Below are 16,045 nucleotides of genomic sequence, written 5' to 3' on the forward strand. Positions count from 1 at the left end.
AGGAAAGCTTAAGAGGATGGGCTAAACTAAAATCAATTTCCCAAGGTTACATTCAGATTTTAGATTTGGATATCATTGCATTATGGCATTTCGGATAGCCAACAAAATTGGTTTAAATGTATAATTAACAAAAAGAGAATAAGAAGGCTGGGTACTACTGCTTAAAACGGAATTATTTAGATTCCCTAACACTAGCTTCCTAATTACAGTGAATCGAGAACTTCATGTATAGAATCTTCAGTCTGTTTTACTGAGAGGCTTTCCAAATACCAGTTTCAATAATCTTATGATTGACATCTTGAATTACATCCATTCATACACTAGGAGGCACAATCAACCTTGCAGTATACATAGGCTACTTGAATTAAGCCTTTTAGTTGTACAAAATAAGCAAGACACAATGTGTTACTCAGATGCTAAAATATTACTTAGCAATAGTGAAAACCAAAGAAATTATAAGAATGGAAGAAGAAAGGAATACACACTGAAAAACTATCTCCAGAAAAATAAAGGAAGAAGAAAATGTGAAAAAAGGCAGAAGGATAGCCACTGTAGTTGCTTCTCTGATGCTCACCTTGTTACCATCCATAACAGTGTTGGGTGACTCAGTTCACCTAGGATCTATATCTTCATCCAGAACTAACAATTTTCGTCCTTCATGGGTAATATTAACTCACTCTCTCAGAAGAGATGATAGAAGACCTGCAAATTATATTTCAATAGAATCTCATCACTTCAGTGTTTAAATAACAACACTGCACAGCAATTAAAACTTCAGAAGACTTAATGCATCATTAAAACAAGAAGCTTTTGTATCATCAAAACCATACTTTTCTCTTTGGCTTGCTTATTAGATGGTAATTCAAAGTAAAATCAAAAATATTTTCAGTGAACACCTGATACAGCAAAATGACTGCATTTTATGTAATAATGACCTCTTTCTGTTATGATTACAGGAGAGTATGTCATTAGTCTTAATGATATGGGTGAGATATGGGAGGTTTCATAGGCCTGGGGGGAGAATAACTCGCCCTTCAAGGTAGTAGAATTGGCATCATTCAGGCTAGTACTCTTCTATCTACTAGCATCCTGCCCTGCCTCCAATCTTTCCATAGCCACCAGTGCTCTGAACCCACATTTCATTTCACCAAAACATAGAAAAATGCAATAATTTGGTCTCTAACACCTCCTCTGAACTCTGGCACTATTCGTTTCTGATTGAGAATGATGCCTCCAGGAACAGGTTCCAGTAAGAACATGTGTGCTACTTCCCATCTTTCCATTCTCGTGTTGCAGTGTGTATAAAACCAAACAGCTCATCAGCTGCCAGAGCTTTTGGGTTAAGGTCATTCCAAACAGGCTTTTGTTTCACGTTCATGTATGTGTGAGTGCTTCCAACACCTAAAGAGGAGGCACAGGCTGCATGTTAGTGTCACAATTTTGATACAATAGGAATTGTTAACTTTCTTCCTGCACTGGGCCTTTGACTGAAAAACCCTGCACTCAGTCAACTGTTCACCCTGACTTAATCCTGCCTCTGTGCTAGTTTAGCCTCAAATTCCATTAGGCCTAAGGATAGGAAAGGAGAATCCCATTCTGAAGTGGCTGTACTCTGCAGTCCATCTTCTCTAATAGAAAGTGCTGAATGGGAAGAAAATCTGCACAGCTGCCAATGTTTAGTAGCAGAAATGGGCAAGCATTATCTATTAGAAATATTTGTCTAGTGTTTTGGCAATATATTTCACAATTGCTGTCCAAAAGCCTAATTAAACCATCCTGCCTCTCCTTTCAGAACAAATATTTCTTAGTCTATCTGTCAAACTGAATGCTCATTACTTGGTGTGATGACTAATTTTCCTTTGGGACATGCAAACAACACTTACAACATAGAATTTACTTGTAACATTCAAGCCTGGCCATTGCACATCATGTGGCTGACTGGATGGCATGAACATGTGTTGTTACACTGCAGCCCAAGGCAAAGGCAACATGCAGAACGTTTTCTGCAGGAACCATGGTAATTTGTTTACAATGTGAGACATAAACCACGCTGTGTAAGTAGGCAGGTACCTTACTCTTTCCAGTCTCCACATTTCCAACGACAAACACAGTGATGCACTCCCAGCAGCTCCTCCAGCTGAACAAGCCACCACAGAGAAAGGATACAGGGTGAATGCCTTTCCTTTCCTGTGGTCCTCTAAACAGACACAATTATTCACAAAAATCATGTCCCCTTCATGTTCCTATTTCCTTTAACAGGATAAATGGACATACACCTTCTCAGCAGATTTGCTGTATCAAGCAACACTGTTTGTCTCCCAGAAAACAAGAAGAGAATTGGCTTATATTAATTAATGCAGTTACCTCAACAAGAGAGAACAAATCTTATTCTGTTTTACAGCCATATAGTCCAGGAGGATTGTGTCAGCCCAGGGATACAGAACAGTTATGACAATTTTGCCATCAATTTAGCAGCATTAATTCCACACTCAGAACAGTTGTGCAGCTATAATTCCATAAACTACAAAATCAGTCCACTAAAGGAACACTTCTATTCCAAATATGTAGTTCTGTGAGCTGTAGAATGGCAATACCTTGCTTGCTTATGGATTTCTGTCTTGGTGAAGAGCATCCACATTAGTTTTCTAAAGTCCAATAGGAACAAGTCAGTGTTCCTCAGCACTCGTCTTCTGATAAACCCAGTGAGCAGAAATCAAAAGACTCTATTATGAAGTATGCAAACTTCATAATACCCCAAGGTATAGCTTATTGTCTTTCACCTTTCTGCCAGGATAATGGAACAAGATAGACTACAGCAGAAAATTCTTTATAAATCCTGAAGTAAGTCACATCTAACCAGCTTGGTTATTTCAGTTTCCAATAAACACTAACAAAGGAATGTGCTACTGCGTACAGCAGGTATAGATGCTTCTTGAAGGAGGGTGGGAATGGACCTTCTTAGTAGTCCAAAGCAGCACACTTTTTATTTGGTCTGTATAATAATCAGTGTTTCTAAGTTTCACCTTTTCACCCTACCTGTCATTCACACTAAAATGAGTGTTTAAATTTAGCTTATAGATAATTCTTAAGCATATGCATGCATACATACATGTACATGCACGTTTTTGGTGCACAGCACAATGGGCATTATATCATACAAAAATACCAGAACACAATAAAGGCACATATAACCAAGCACATTCCAAATCCACACCTGCTTATTTATAGGCTTTTGCTCCTGTACTCTTCTTTCCTCTCTATAAATAATCATGAACAATTAATTTGCTGCCGAGTACAAAATGCTTGGTGCTGTACACAAACAAACATGTTTGTCAATGTAGACAGATTTTTTTGAACAGGATGCATATTTCTTTATAGGCATATTTATCATACTGAGGTGTGTTACTGCCATGACAAAATGCCTTTGAAATACCAAGACACTGAGGACACCTTATCAATACCATGACATACTCAAAAATAACCTTCATGTCTAATACAACCCATTTGCAATTATTTTGATTGAAACTCTTAAGGGGAGTAATTAAAGGCAATGAATTCTTTTACTTTGAGAATAAAGCTCTCTTCAGGCTGCAAGAGAAGCTACAGGGTAGATTGTTTAACCATCTGTTCAAATTGCAGGTTCCTCTTCCTCAGAGCATCCAGAGCTGGAAACAGGTCACTGATCAGGCCCATGAAAATTGGAATATCATCTGTCACTACGTTAGGCCAACTGAAGTCTCATAAGGCTTGCATAAGCACCTGGAAAAGGGTGGTAAACAACACATTGCAAGAGCATTAAATCTTTCTCTTTTTAGTATTCTGGTTTTATTCAAAGGCAGAACACCAGAAACAGCTCCTGCTCTTAGTTGCTTTTAAGTGAAGATTTTACCTAATCTTCAGATCTGTTCTTGTCTCCTTGTTTCAGTGATCCAGCAGCTACCAAAATGTACTTGATAGCATGAGGTCCCCAGCTGTAATGGTCCTGTGAAAACATTAACTATCCATGCTAGCACAGGAAATAAAACTCAGTGGTAGTATTTAAGAAGAAAACAATCAGTTTACATACAGAGTAAAATGACATCTTTTTAATCACTTGTAGTCTTGCAGTGGTTTCAGAACAGTGTTGGAAGTCTAGTAAAGAAGAAAAAAAGAAGAGTGAATGTCTGTTTAATTTTTAGTATTCCACTGCTTTGTTCCATATTATAAATGATAACATTTGTACTATCAAGTATTGTATTAATTGCAACTACACCTCCATGATGAATCAAGGCAAGCAAAAAATTGCTGCCAAACTTGTACTAATTCAACCTGCTGCTGGCAATACTTTTCTGTTTCCAAAAGAGAAGACTGGACAGACTCTCAACATATTTTGCAAACAGCTCCAGCAGCAAAATTAAAGGAAAAAATAAACATCTTCGTAGCCTAAAGGGAAAGCCTAGAAAGTTTTGGTAAGCGAAGGACAGAGAAAAAGCCTGTATCTTCCCCTAAGCCTTGCTAGTGAGAATGCAGATACCCAATGCAGAAGGCACAACTTTTTAATCACACATAGGCTCTTGCATCCCTCTTCCTCTTTTTTCTGGGGCTGCCTAACATTCACCTCTTTCCCTTTCCTTCCTAGGTAGGATAGAAGTAGAAAGAAAAGGAGTTCGAAACATTTTTGAGAGGTAAACAATTTGAATAACAGCAGCTTGTATGATTGAAGGAAACGCCTCAACAGCCAATTTTGCAACGGCTGAAGGGCTCAACATTTAAGGCTACACCTACACTTAAAGGTGTTCTTGCAGCTCACGCAGAGTGGAACCAGCTACCATATGAACAACTGGGTAAGTATGTGGATGATCAGCTCCCCTCTGAACTCTGTGTGGCTGCAGCCAAGAATTACATGGCCACCATCTCCTTACGTTAGCATGCATCGAATCATTCTTGGTGATCTAAAGTTTGTTTCCTTCATGTGCACAAACTACCCAACTCTCAATTTCAAAACTCCATCTGGGGTTGTGACTACCCTACTGTCAGCGTGCAAACTGGCTACCAGGCAGGCAAGGTTTCAAAATATTAGCTGCACCCACAACTAGGGCTTCAATATAAATACAGCTTAGTTGGTCTTATTACCCAAACCAAAATAAATAAAAAAATAAACAAAAACCAAACAAAACCAAACAGACACACAAGCCACCACCAAAACACAACAACAGCAACAACAAAAAAACACAACTCCACCACCACCCCCCAGCCCCACCCACAAAAAAGAGGGAAACAAAACCAGTAGTGAACCCGTAAGTTAACAAAAGCAACTTTTAAAAGCTGTCACTATCAGCTTCCACAATAGCAGCACTCCATAACTGTGAATCAAATGCAAAAGATATATCACAAAGAAGAAAAAATAAAAAGCAATTTTCAACTTCAGAACACTTCATCATCAGTAAGAAAAACTGCCATTTTTTTCTGAGGTACTAAAGATACTGAGTGTCCACAATGAAAATGAGTCTCTACATTTTATAAATGTTACACCCAACAAAAGAAGTTAAACATGGAGATGGTTAGGAAAATAGAAAATATTAGGAACATACTGGGTTTAATGAGATTTTCTTAGATTTAGGTAAGACTTTTTTTTTTTTTCAAATTTTTTGTTGGTTTGCTGTCTGATGGGCTGCTAAAGAGCAAGCACCTTTACAGCAGCCTGTCATGTGGACTGTCCAGTATACAAAGACTTTAAGACACTCAGGTTATTTACCATGGGATGACAGGACCAGAAATCCTTTCCTTCACAGCATATGATCTGAAATCCCTGACAACCCTGTTCTGAAGCAGTTTCATCAGCTGCGGTCCTAAGTGCCACCAAAGGTTTGTTGAGAACCCCAAAAGCCCCAACATTGAAACAATATTTTAAGAGTTCTCCGAACTGCTCTATGTTTTCTATGGCAGCCCAGAGTTTTAATCAAAGGGATTTTTTTTTCTCCCATTTCCATTACAACAAATAATATCAAAAAAAGAAACCAAAACAACAAAACAAAACCAAAAACAACAACCCAAAACATAACAAGAACATTCTAGCTTTTGCTTCAAATGTTAATATTGTGTATCATTGTGTATCACTATTATTAATATTAAAATTGAAAATAAATGTACGAGTGATTTTTCTGACTCCAGAAAATTACTCCAGGACAAAGTAATCATTAAAGTTGATGAGTCCCTGTTCTAGTAAAGCAGACAATATTACTGTCTTAAGATGTACAACATTGAAATTCATTATCTCTAGAAATATTGCAAGAATGTGTCAGAAAAACTCCACGATATTTAAAGATAATTTCAAAATTATGCATACATGAATATAAAGTTGCTTTTGCTTTCATAATGGCCCTGCCTGCTAGAGTTTATGGCTTAAGGCTGAAGGGTTCTCCAAGTTCTTATTTCACTAACAAAATTGAATATTAAGAATGTCTTGTGAAAAATGGTTCAGTTGGAAATGAGTAAGCAGCATGCATATGGGGAAGAAATTATAAACTTTCCAAAGTCTTATAAATTGTAGATTTTTTAAGATAACAGTTCTGAATATTAATTCTTCCTAGTATACTAATTAAACTTTTTAGCAATGCTTTATTTCCATTTTCAAACAATCCTCCACTTACTGAGGAAAGCTTAAACAACATACATCCAAACAGAATATATTATTTGTTATTCATAATAATTCTTACTTCAAGGTTTTTCTCTTCTCCACCAGCCATTTATATTTCTAATACAGATACTACACAACAGCACAATGCAGTTCAACCATCCCAGGTATGAAGCAGTGATATGCAATTACTTAATGCAAAATTAATGCATTACAAATGTCCCAAGATCAGAGGAAATGGGACTTTCTTCTAAATTCATATTTAACAATTTAATAAGGATAGACATGTGATTTAAAGTGTCTTCAAAATAAAAGATAAAACTACATAGATAAAAGATATCTATTATTATACGATGTCCAGCCACACTGTTTCCAAGTGACTCTGTGTTAGTTAACACATATGAAACAAAAAAGCCCAAAACAGACCCTCACCTGTTTAGGAAGCAGTTCCCTGCAGAGAATATACAAGTTAATAAGCTTCTTGGCTAACAGGCGTGTAGCAATAAACCGTTCTGCAATCAACATCATTTCACAGATCAGTTCAATGTCAGGGACAGCCATGGCACAGGGTCTGAGAAAGAAAACAGATTTGTTATTTAAACATGATAAGAGTAAGTCACTTAAATCAAATGACTGTTGTGTGCAAACACTTTTAAAGACAGAGCTGGAGAAAATCACAATTAAGAGTGTCAGTCAAAGCTAACAAGGACCTTACTTCAAAGCAAGAGGAGCTAATTAGGCACTGTTGATTGTCAGCATTCAGTAATGTTTCTGTACACGAAGGGGGCAGTGGAGAAATGCAGGGCTGGGAGACAGGTACAACCCGGAGCAGGCACAGTCTGCAGTGGCGGTGTCACCTGCCACCAGCAACTGCAGGACATGGTAAACAGCTTTACAGGGTCTGGAAGACAAGTGCAACACCATGCCATTGCTAAAAATGACTTTTTTTTAAAAGGACTTTGTTTTTGTTCAGGGTTTTAATTCTTTTACATGAGGTTACGGTTGCTTTTGGAGGTTTCACTGTTCCTTTTTTAACTATAACCTTTAGTTCAAACTTTTAGAACAAACCTATGGCCATTTTAATGATATAAAAGAGAAAAAACTCCAGTTAAAAGTGTAACACAAAGGAATAATGCAAAGGCTAAACAATTGCCTCACTAATAATCACTACTTAAGTTACATAGTAGCAGAGAAGAGACCTTGAATTTGGTTTTCATGCCAGCTGCAAACCAGGAAACTTACCCCTCAGAGCTTTTCTTAGTACTGACAAACACAAAGACTTCTCTTGTTCCCAATTCATGTTTACATATTATAAAAATAAGACCAGGGGTTTATTCCAGCAATATATTTCTGACAGAAATCAATAATGTATAGTCTAGAGAAAGAGTAAGCACCAATCTGTTAAACAATTTTTAAGTAAGCTATTCCCTCAGAAGCATTTATTCGTAAGCCCAAACAAGCGCTGCTATCTGTGTTGTGGTCAATTATAAAAAATTATACACTATTCTACCTAAGGTAACCAACACCCTTCTTGCATTTAAAATAATAGCCTGCACAAGAAACATTGGGCTGGTAGTATTTTATATATCTTCTCTACCTCGTGAGATTTTATTAATTGACAAATATGAGGATTTAATGCTTTACCAGTTACCTCCTAGCCTTTCCTGTGCCTTGTACAATGGATAAGAGCTACAACAGAAATCAGCTACAGCACTAAATTCCTGAGTCTCAAATGGAGCAGCGTACATTTCAATTCCAAAGGCTTTTTCTTTCTGTGACAACTGAGTAAAGGTAACACTTCAGCTCCATGTAGCAAGTACATTTTGAATTCTTTTTTTTTTAAGCAACAAAACCAAAGAAAATCATTATAGAAAGCATATCAAATAAAGCAATTATCTGACTTTCAGTAGAGATGTTGCTAATTAGTATTATTTCACATTCCCTACTATTTTTTTTGCAAAATTAAAAAAAAAAAAAAAAGTAACAACAAAAATAATGAATGAATGACAAAAAATATTCACATGCATTTTCTATGCTCTGTTAGTCCACTGAGAGATGAAACACCTGGTAGCAACAGCAATCCTTCCTCCTCTCTTTTCAAACGTCACATCGAGCTGACTGTGGAGGACGTGGCTGCCAAGACAGCTGACTGTCCAAACGCAGAAAGAGTGGATGGAGTCCCTGTCACCTTGCCCTCCCCTGTATCAGGTTCTGAATTGAGGGGCTACCCAACATCGTTCCCTTGGTGTGCACTCATCCTGCTTTGCCTTGAAGGGATCTGATGTGGCAATTATGAGAAAGCTTGGTAAAGCAATGGCTAAGTTGACAGTCTTTGCATAGGCAAAGCCTAACCTCCTCCTCGTAAACAGTTGTTACTTACTGCTTGTTACAAATGATCGCAATTTAGACTCTAAGAACAAGAAAGCTAATTGCTGCTGCTGCCCAGTCCTGCCATCTCAAGCAGGATGTTTGATTGGTAAGAGGATGTGATGTGCCTGAGCAAACAGCTTTCTAACTTTAGCAAACTTTGTGTCTTTCTGCAATTAAAGCACGAAGGAGTATGGTGTGTCAGGAATTCCGTGGCTAAAGCAGAAATAAAAATCAAACATCAAAATCTTGATGTACTTTTAATACAGAAGAAAATAGTATCTGTGTTTCAGCTTGCTCACAAAAGCCACAGTGATGCCCAGTTCTGCCCTAAATTTCTGCCTTAAAAAAAAAAAAAAAAAAAAAAAAAAAATCAAAGGGATTTACTGCTCAGAGAAGCAGATCCCAGATAGCATGTCTCTACTTGTGCCTCCCCAGACAGCCTGGCAATGCCTTGCAGCTTGCCCCATTGAACTTCAATATGTTGAGAAATGAAAACTTTTTTTTTTTTTTTTTTTTTTCTCAAGTCTTGATTAAACCAGTGAAAAGTGTTAATGCAGAAGGAAGGATTTCAAATGACATTTCTTTTTTTTAAGCAAGTACCATGCCATTTAAGTCAAGGATCATTACCACATGGTTCAAAGTGCAGCTCCAACACTTTGAAAACTTTCTTCCTTGCAGCACCAGTGTTAAGATATAAAGAATAGTACTTTAAGAAAAAGATAATGGACTTTCCTACAGTGTACAAAAGCATATTAATTCTTTTGCTGTGCACAATACTTTTCACAGCTTCTCAAACAAACATCCAATATCGTACTAGGCAAGGGTATGCAGCTTTATTTTCAAATGGTAGTTACAAAACACCTATGAACAAATGCATGCCTAAACTCATGGAAGAATGTGATAGTCAGACACTTTTCAAATGACCATTTTACTAGGTTAAGCCATCTGTGAGGATTCCTACTTACCACAAAACAGCAAATACTCTTGCATATATTTAAGTACATTCCATGTGTTCACAGATACCTTTAAAATTTTAAGTCGATTTAAAAAGGCAATACATACATTTAATTTCTCTTGCACTTACGGTGTGCAGGCAGGCACAATGTGAATACCATTTTTTTTTTCCCCACAGAAATGCTGAATCAAACCCAAATTACAATTCACTGCAAACCAAGGCTGGTAACATTAGGTGAAATATGTACTCTAAGTGCAGACTTGAGATACTTGTATACCATAAAACTACACTATAGCATATTGCCTGAACAGAGTTTTGAGTTTTTTAGGTAGTTCTGTCCAACCTGCACATCCTGCGTTCATCATAATAAACATTCCAATTGATTACTTCAATGTAATGTTTTCACCAAGGAGAAAAAAATCTGTTATAACAAAGATGATACTTGAAGAAATTTTACAGTTGGATTAGACATAAACAACTGCATCATACAAAGCCAGCCATGAGTGGTCAGATGACAAAGGTGCTTCTAGGCCTGGACCCAGTCTCACATAACAGCCAAGGCAAGTGCCTGGGACGGTTTACTGGAGCTGAGCAAACAGAGAGAGGCATTTCCCTGACAGGCACCAGCTTTGAGTAATCTGTGCCTCTGGCCAGCACTGAATTTGGAAGGGAAGGACTGGAGTGTTAGAGCAACAAAGAGTGCATATGGCTGAAGTATGGCTATAGGAGGAATTGTCTTTTAAAACATATAGAATAAATGAGACTGGCAGGGATGTGCGGAATTTGAAAGGGCCAAGAGGCAGCACTGAGTAAAGGAAGCAGAGGAAGGAGAACATGGTGTGGTGGAAACACAAGGTATGTCTCAAAAATACTGGGAAACCCTAGAACCCCTGAGACTTCTTCCAAGGCTGAAGCCCATCACAATTCTCACCCACGTGATACAACGTTTTCATATGGCAGGACTTGAACAGAGTTTCAACAGCAAAGTTGTTGGATTCCTGTAGGGCCAGGAGTTCACTCAGGTTTATTGCTACATTTTGAAGAGAAAGTTTTTTGTTATTTAATATCATTTGTTATGCAGGTGATTTAATGTTACCATCTTCTCCCTTACTGCATTTACAAAGGACTTGCATTTCAGAGGAACAGCGGGAGAAGATTGTACTGATTCAGTATTTATAGACTGCACAGGAAAATAAAGCAGCAGTGCTAAACCACTTATTTTTCTTGTTCATAATGGCATCATGGATAGTCTTTATTTATACTGTCACCACTGACAGAGCTTCTAAGATGCAATTGAATTCATCAAAGCATTCCCAAGCTCCTGTCTGGACCAAACGTTTATAGATATTCCCCACAGATTAAAATAAAAACTGAAAGACTCAAGATCTTTTTCTTAAAAGCAACAATTTCCAATATACTTCATATGAAAAAGAAACTAAAACAACTGTATTCTATTTTCATACAGCTTAACAGAACATCTCACCTTGTAATCCATCTGCTCAAACAGCTGAAGACTTACACCATCATACCAAGAGCACAGATGAGATCTTTGGTGGTCTCTTACCTGTGCTGGCTAGTTCCACAGGACCACAGCTCATTGTGAAGTGGAGAGACTGGGTTAGAGTAATGTAACACCTGAACACAAGAAAAGTGATTGTTAGCATGGCAAGGAACATTTGCAACATTGGGAGGGTTTTTTTTCAAACTTTATGTTTCATGGGTGATATATTATGAGTCAACTTTCTGATTATAATTTAATGTCCTAAACCACAAACGTAGCTCTTCCACATTCATGTAAAACCATGATGTGGCACTACTGGAAAATGCTTATTTTGGATATAAAAAACAACCACATCAACATTTTAAGAGAAAAGGAATATCCTATCAGTGGTCACACAGGACAGGGAACAGGAGGCTGTAGTTGCGGTTTTGTTTCTTTCAAAGATTTAAGTCCCAGGATTGTTGCCCTCAACTAAGGGTCATAAGCACGAAGCCAGCCAGGATTCCTTTCTGCATCACTGATTTTGACAAGAAATTCTGTTTTGGAGCCAAAATATTGCCAGAAGTATTCTCTACTGTTTGCATGAAAAAAAAAGTACTGGTTTGGAATTTAACAAACACAATATTGTTGAAAACTCCTGATTAACCTTGATATAGATCCACTCATACACTTCTTCAGACTAGACACTGAATATGCAAGAAATAATTCAGTTATTTTAAAAGTAATGGACATTAAAATCATACCATTACTTAAGTATTCACACCCATGCTCAAAGACATTGTGTCTTATAAAATACAAATGAGGTATGAAAGAATACTGAACTTCTGAGAAACATCTAACTTTTTATTCACTGAAATAGATAGACACTGTTATTAGTAATAGTCACCATCTGTCAGTCAAAGGTGTAATAACTAGCCAAGGGGTATTTCCCAAGTACTCATAAAAGCACTGAAACTGCATATTGCAAATGTTGGCAAAACAGTGTTTCTGGCCATCATCCCATCTATGGCGTAGCTGTGACACCAAAGCAAAAGCTGGGGAACTGGTGACCTAGAAAGCCATTGCAGAGCCATTATGCCAGGTAGGAGCTATTCAGATGACAGAAATGAGACCCATCACGAAGCTGAAGCTGTCATCAGTAGGTCTCACACCTCATTCCTAGCCACTTATGAATAACAACTAGTACAACCAATTATAAAGTATTAGACGCACCTCGAGGCACTTGTGCTTTTATACAGATGCGAGTGTAATATAAGATCTTTTTTAATAGAGCTATTACAGCAGAACACATTGACACTTATTAAGCCAAGACCTCTCCTTACAAACAACACAGTCTTTGCCCGGGAGCAGACATTACTTTGACAAGAATGATTTCATTTTACTCCTTGAGCCTTGTTCCTTCTTGTCTTAATGCTATTCTAGAAAGTCATTTTATTCCTACAGCTCAGGAGGTCAGAAGGAAAATGAGAATTCTTTCCCATTTAAATCCCCATCCAATGAAACTTTCTGTGCATTCAAACCAGCAACATGTGCCAGCCACCTTAGTTTTACTTGAATAAAGTTACACATAAAGCAAGCATTTTGGTTTCAATAAACACTCAAAATTGTAATTGTTTGCACTTATAAAGAGTCACCACAGTACAGGAATGCCTTGCACATGCACATGTATGCCTCTAAAAGGAGAGCAAAACACATTGTGAACAAGTAAAGGCCAAATAAGTAGCAACATTTGAGAAAAATCCCCAGAATGCCCAAGGATCATCTGCGCACAGGTTTGTGATCTGATATTTAAAGGAAATATCTTGCTGCTTACAGAAAACCTGCTAAAAATTAGAAGGGTTAGCAGTAAGCTAAAAATTGACACCTGACTCTTTTTCAGGTAACTTGTAAATCCAGAAGGCAGTAACCTGTGAGAATGTGGACATGGCACACAGCTCTGAAGCAGGGTGTCTTCATTATTATACCTATTCCACCTCTGCTGTCCTGGTACCCACATGCAGATCCAGACTTAGCTTAAGCACTATTAATGCCTGTCAAAACCACTAGAATTGTGCATGTAAAATATAGGCAACCCAAACACACACCTTCTGAGCTACAAGGCTTGCTACTCCATCTCTGGCATGAACATCTATGGTGCAAATGGTCATGATTTTCTGTCAATAACACACAGAAAATTCTCCAAGGAACACAGTAATAAGAGCATTTAGCTGAGTGACCTGAAAAGATTTAGGTAACCCTCTAAGACCAGATGGGTCCCAGTACCATCCACCATTATTGCTACTAGACATTAGTTCTGCCTACATCATTAATTAAATCACCACAAAAACTGGCTTGTATGTACAAATTTACTCATATTAAACATGATATGCCAGAAGAAATCCTGGTTTAAACAGACATTTGAACCACCTCCAACACAATGACAACCCACATTAGCACAAATACTTAAGATGGTTAACTAGGCAGGATAAGATGAATGGATGGATAAGAAAATGTGCAGGAAGCCGAGTTGTCAATTTTGTGGTTAAAATCTCTGTAGAGATAAGCACAAGACTCTGCAAAAATTGTACTATTTGCATGAGAACATTTATTTGCAAACTGTTTGAAAGTAGACCTGAGGTAAGATCAGTGAGTCACATTTTAAAAGCAGGCAAAGAAATGAAGACCATAAAATATTATATTAATTTATTATACAGAGTAGAAAGACCATATGGAATTTTTCAGGTTTCATATTAATGGGAAAGAAAAATATAAACAGGTACCTCATGTGATTCTAAGGAGACAAATATAACTAACTTTAATAGAACAATATAATTTATGGGGTAGTTAGTGTGAGACAGAAATATGCTCGTACATGTTTCAAAACTCTGGCTTAAAAATGGACGGTGAAATATTGAGGCCTAAACCACTATGTTTCCTGTATTATTTTTATATAATATAGAAGAAGAAAGTAATATTTTTACATAATATACAAACAGAAGGTAATAGTCCACACAAAAAAAGTTTTGAGAATCACCATCTAAGCCCTAACAGAGTTTGAAAATGCTTACAAAAATAAAGCCAGAAGGTAATTTCACTGGCAGTGTGCTGCCACCTGCAGAGATGTCCAGATGATCTTTCCTAGTCCATTCATTTTACAGCAGAACCACCTGAAAGTCCTCACCACATGTTATGGCCAGTCAGGAAGCAGCAACAGTATGAGGCATCGTTCTGCTCTACTTGCAAAGTGATCACAGAAATATAGCTTGATCAGATCACAGAGAGGGAAGCAGAGATTGTGTTGGGGCAGGGGAGGAAAAAAAAAAAAGGAACATAAAGAACTCCAGGAGATGGATATGTTTGGAACATATGTCACAACTTGAAGCAGATACATTAGCCAGAATTTACTAAACAAACAAACAAAATTAAAAAACCACACACACCTCAAAAAAACCCCAAACCAATCCAACAAAACCGAACCATGCTATTTATTTCAGCTTTCTATTTAATAGTCATGAACTGGAAATTTGGCTAACACTTTTATCGGACCTTTTTTATACATCTGTTTTTCAGTAGCCAAAAGTTCTGTATTTTAAATGGTACACTGTGTGAAGGTATTTCTTTTGTTTAAAGCTTGCTACCTAATAGCTTCAGGCAGTGCCCATTAGTTCTTGTACTATGCAAAATAGCAAACAAAGACTAATCTTTATCCAACTTCTCTATTTCAGGGGTAATTTTAGACACCTCTATCAGTTTTACACTCTCCCTTTAAAGTCTCTTTCATATGTAATATTTTCCTTTGGCAGATTTTCTAGGTTTTCACAAATAGAAAGAATACTCACACCAGGACAGAGACATTCAAGAGAGGCTAGAGGTAAATAAGGGCAAAGCAAAATTCAAACAGTAGAAGGATCCCTTCTGAAATGTGATCAAAACTAATTAGAAGTAAACTGTTTGGTTTGACACCAACAAAACCAACAGTTTTGGCTTCCTTACACAAATACATGGGTTTAATATTTGTGTGTGTGTGTACTGGTTGAGTACTCTGTTCTTGCCACACTGTTGTGGTTGATGTTTGGCACTGTCTTTGCTTTTATCTTTCATCTCAGTTCAGAATAATCACACAGGAAAAAAAAAAACAAAACCACACAGTAATTAAGATGTGATAAAAATGTCCATGAGATAACAGTAATGGAAGCAAAAAGCATATTTCTTTTTTTCCAGTTGATGCTAACAGCAGTTTATTTACTACAGGATTAAAATTATTAAATATGCCACTCATCTCTTTTTATGAAACCATTTTCACACTGCACTTATTTTCACTGAAATAAATAAAGAAAATATTCATACCTGCTTCTTGTGGCAATCCCTCAGGGCTGACGCCAAGCCCTCTTCCAGCTTACCAAATGCCATTTCCACATCTGAAACTCACCACTTCTACGTCCAAAACCCATCAGATTTATGAACCAGTAAGTGCAACCTGGGCGGGGGAGTCAAAACCCCACTGTTCTCTGTGCTTCTCTTCATAGGCCAGTATCACTGCCATGAAACAGAGACACACCATTTTGTGTACAGTTTCCTCAAGGTGTTGCAACCAAGAGACTACTTTTTGAAAGAAAAAAACAAAACA

At 37.3% G+C, this 16,045-nt stretch overlaps 1 protein-coding gene across 1 annotated transcript in view; it reads right to left on the reverse strand.

Annotated features, from left to right (window-relative positions):
• The window catches only part of DNAH11 (dynein axonemal heavy chain 11), a gene marked incomplete at both ends in the record, with an annotated part of 86,579 nt that extends 70,751 nt beyond the window's left edge, over positions 1 to 15,828 (reverse strand). The window contains 10 exon segments of the mRNA XM_082044605.1: positions 7,046 to 7,184; positions 11,154 to 11,194; positions 11,198 to 11,296; positions 11,422 to 11,441; positions 11,444 to 11,453; positions 11,457 to 11,500; positions 11,503 to 11,573; positions 12,326 to 12,489; positions 13,524 to 13,592; positions 15,766 to 15,828. Coding sequence (XP_081900731.1) covers positions 7,046 to 7,184; positions 11,154 to 11,194; positions 11,198 to 11,296; positions 11,422 to 11,441; positions 11,444 to 11,453; positions 11,457 to 11,500; positions 11,503 to 11,573; positions 12,326 to 12,489; positions 13,524 to 13,592; positions 15,766 to 15,828 — 720 coding nt within the window.
• Between the last annotated feature and the right edge of the window lie 217 nt (positions 15,829 to 16,045).

This window comes from Streptopelia decaocto, assembly GCF_964273445.1.
Source record: "Streptopelia decaocto genome assembly, chromosome: 2".
Lineage (NCBI taxonomy): Eukaryota > Metazoa > Chordata > Aves > Columbiformes > Columbidae > Streptopelia > Streptopelia decaocto.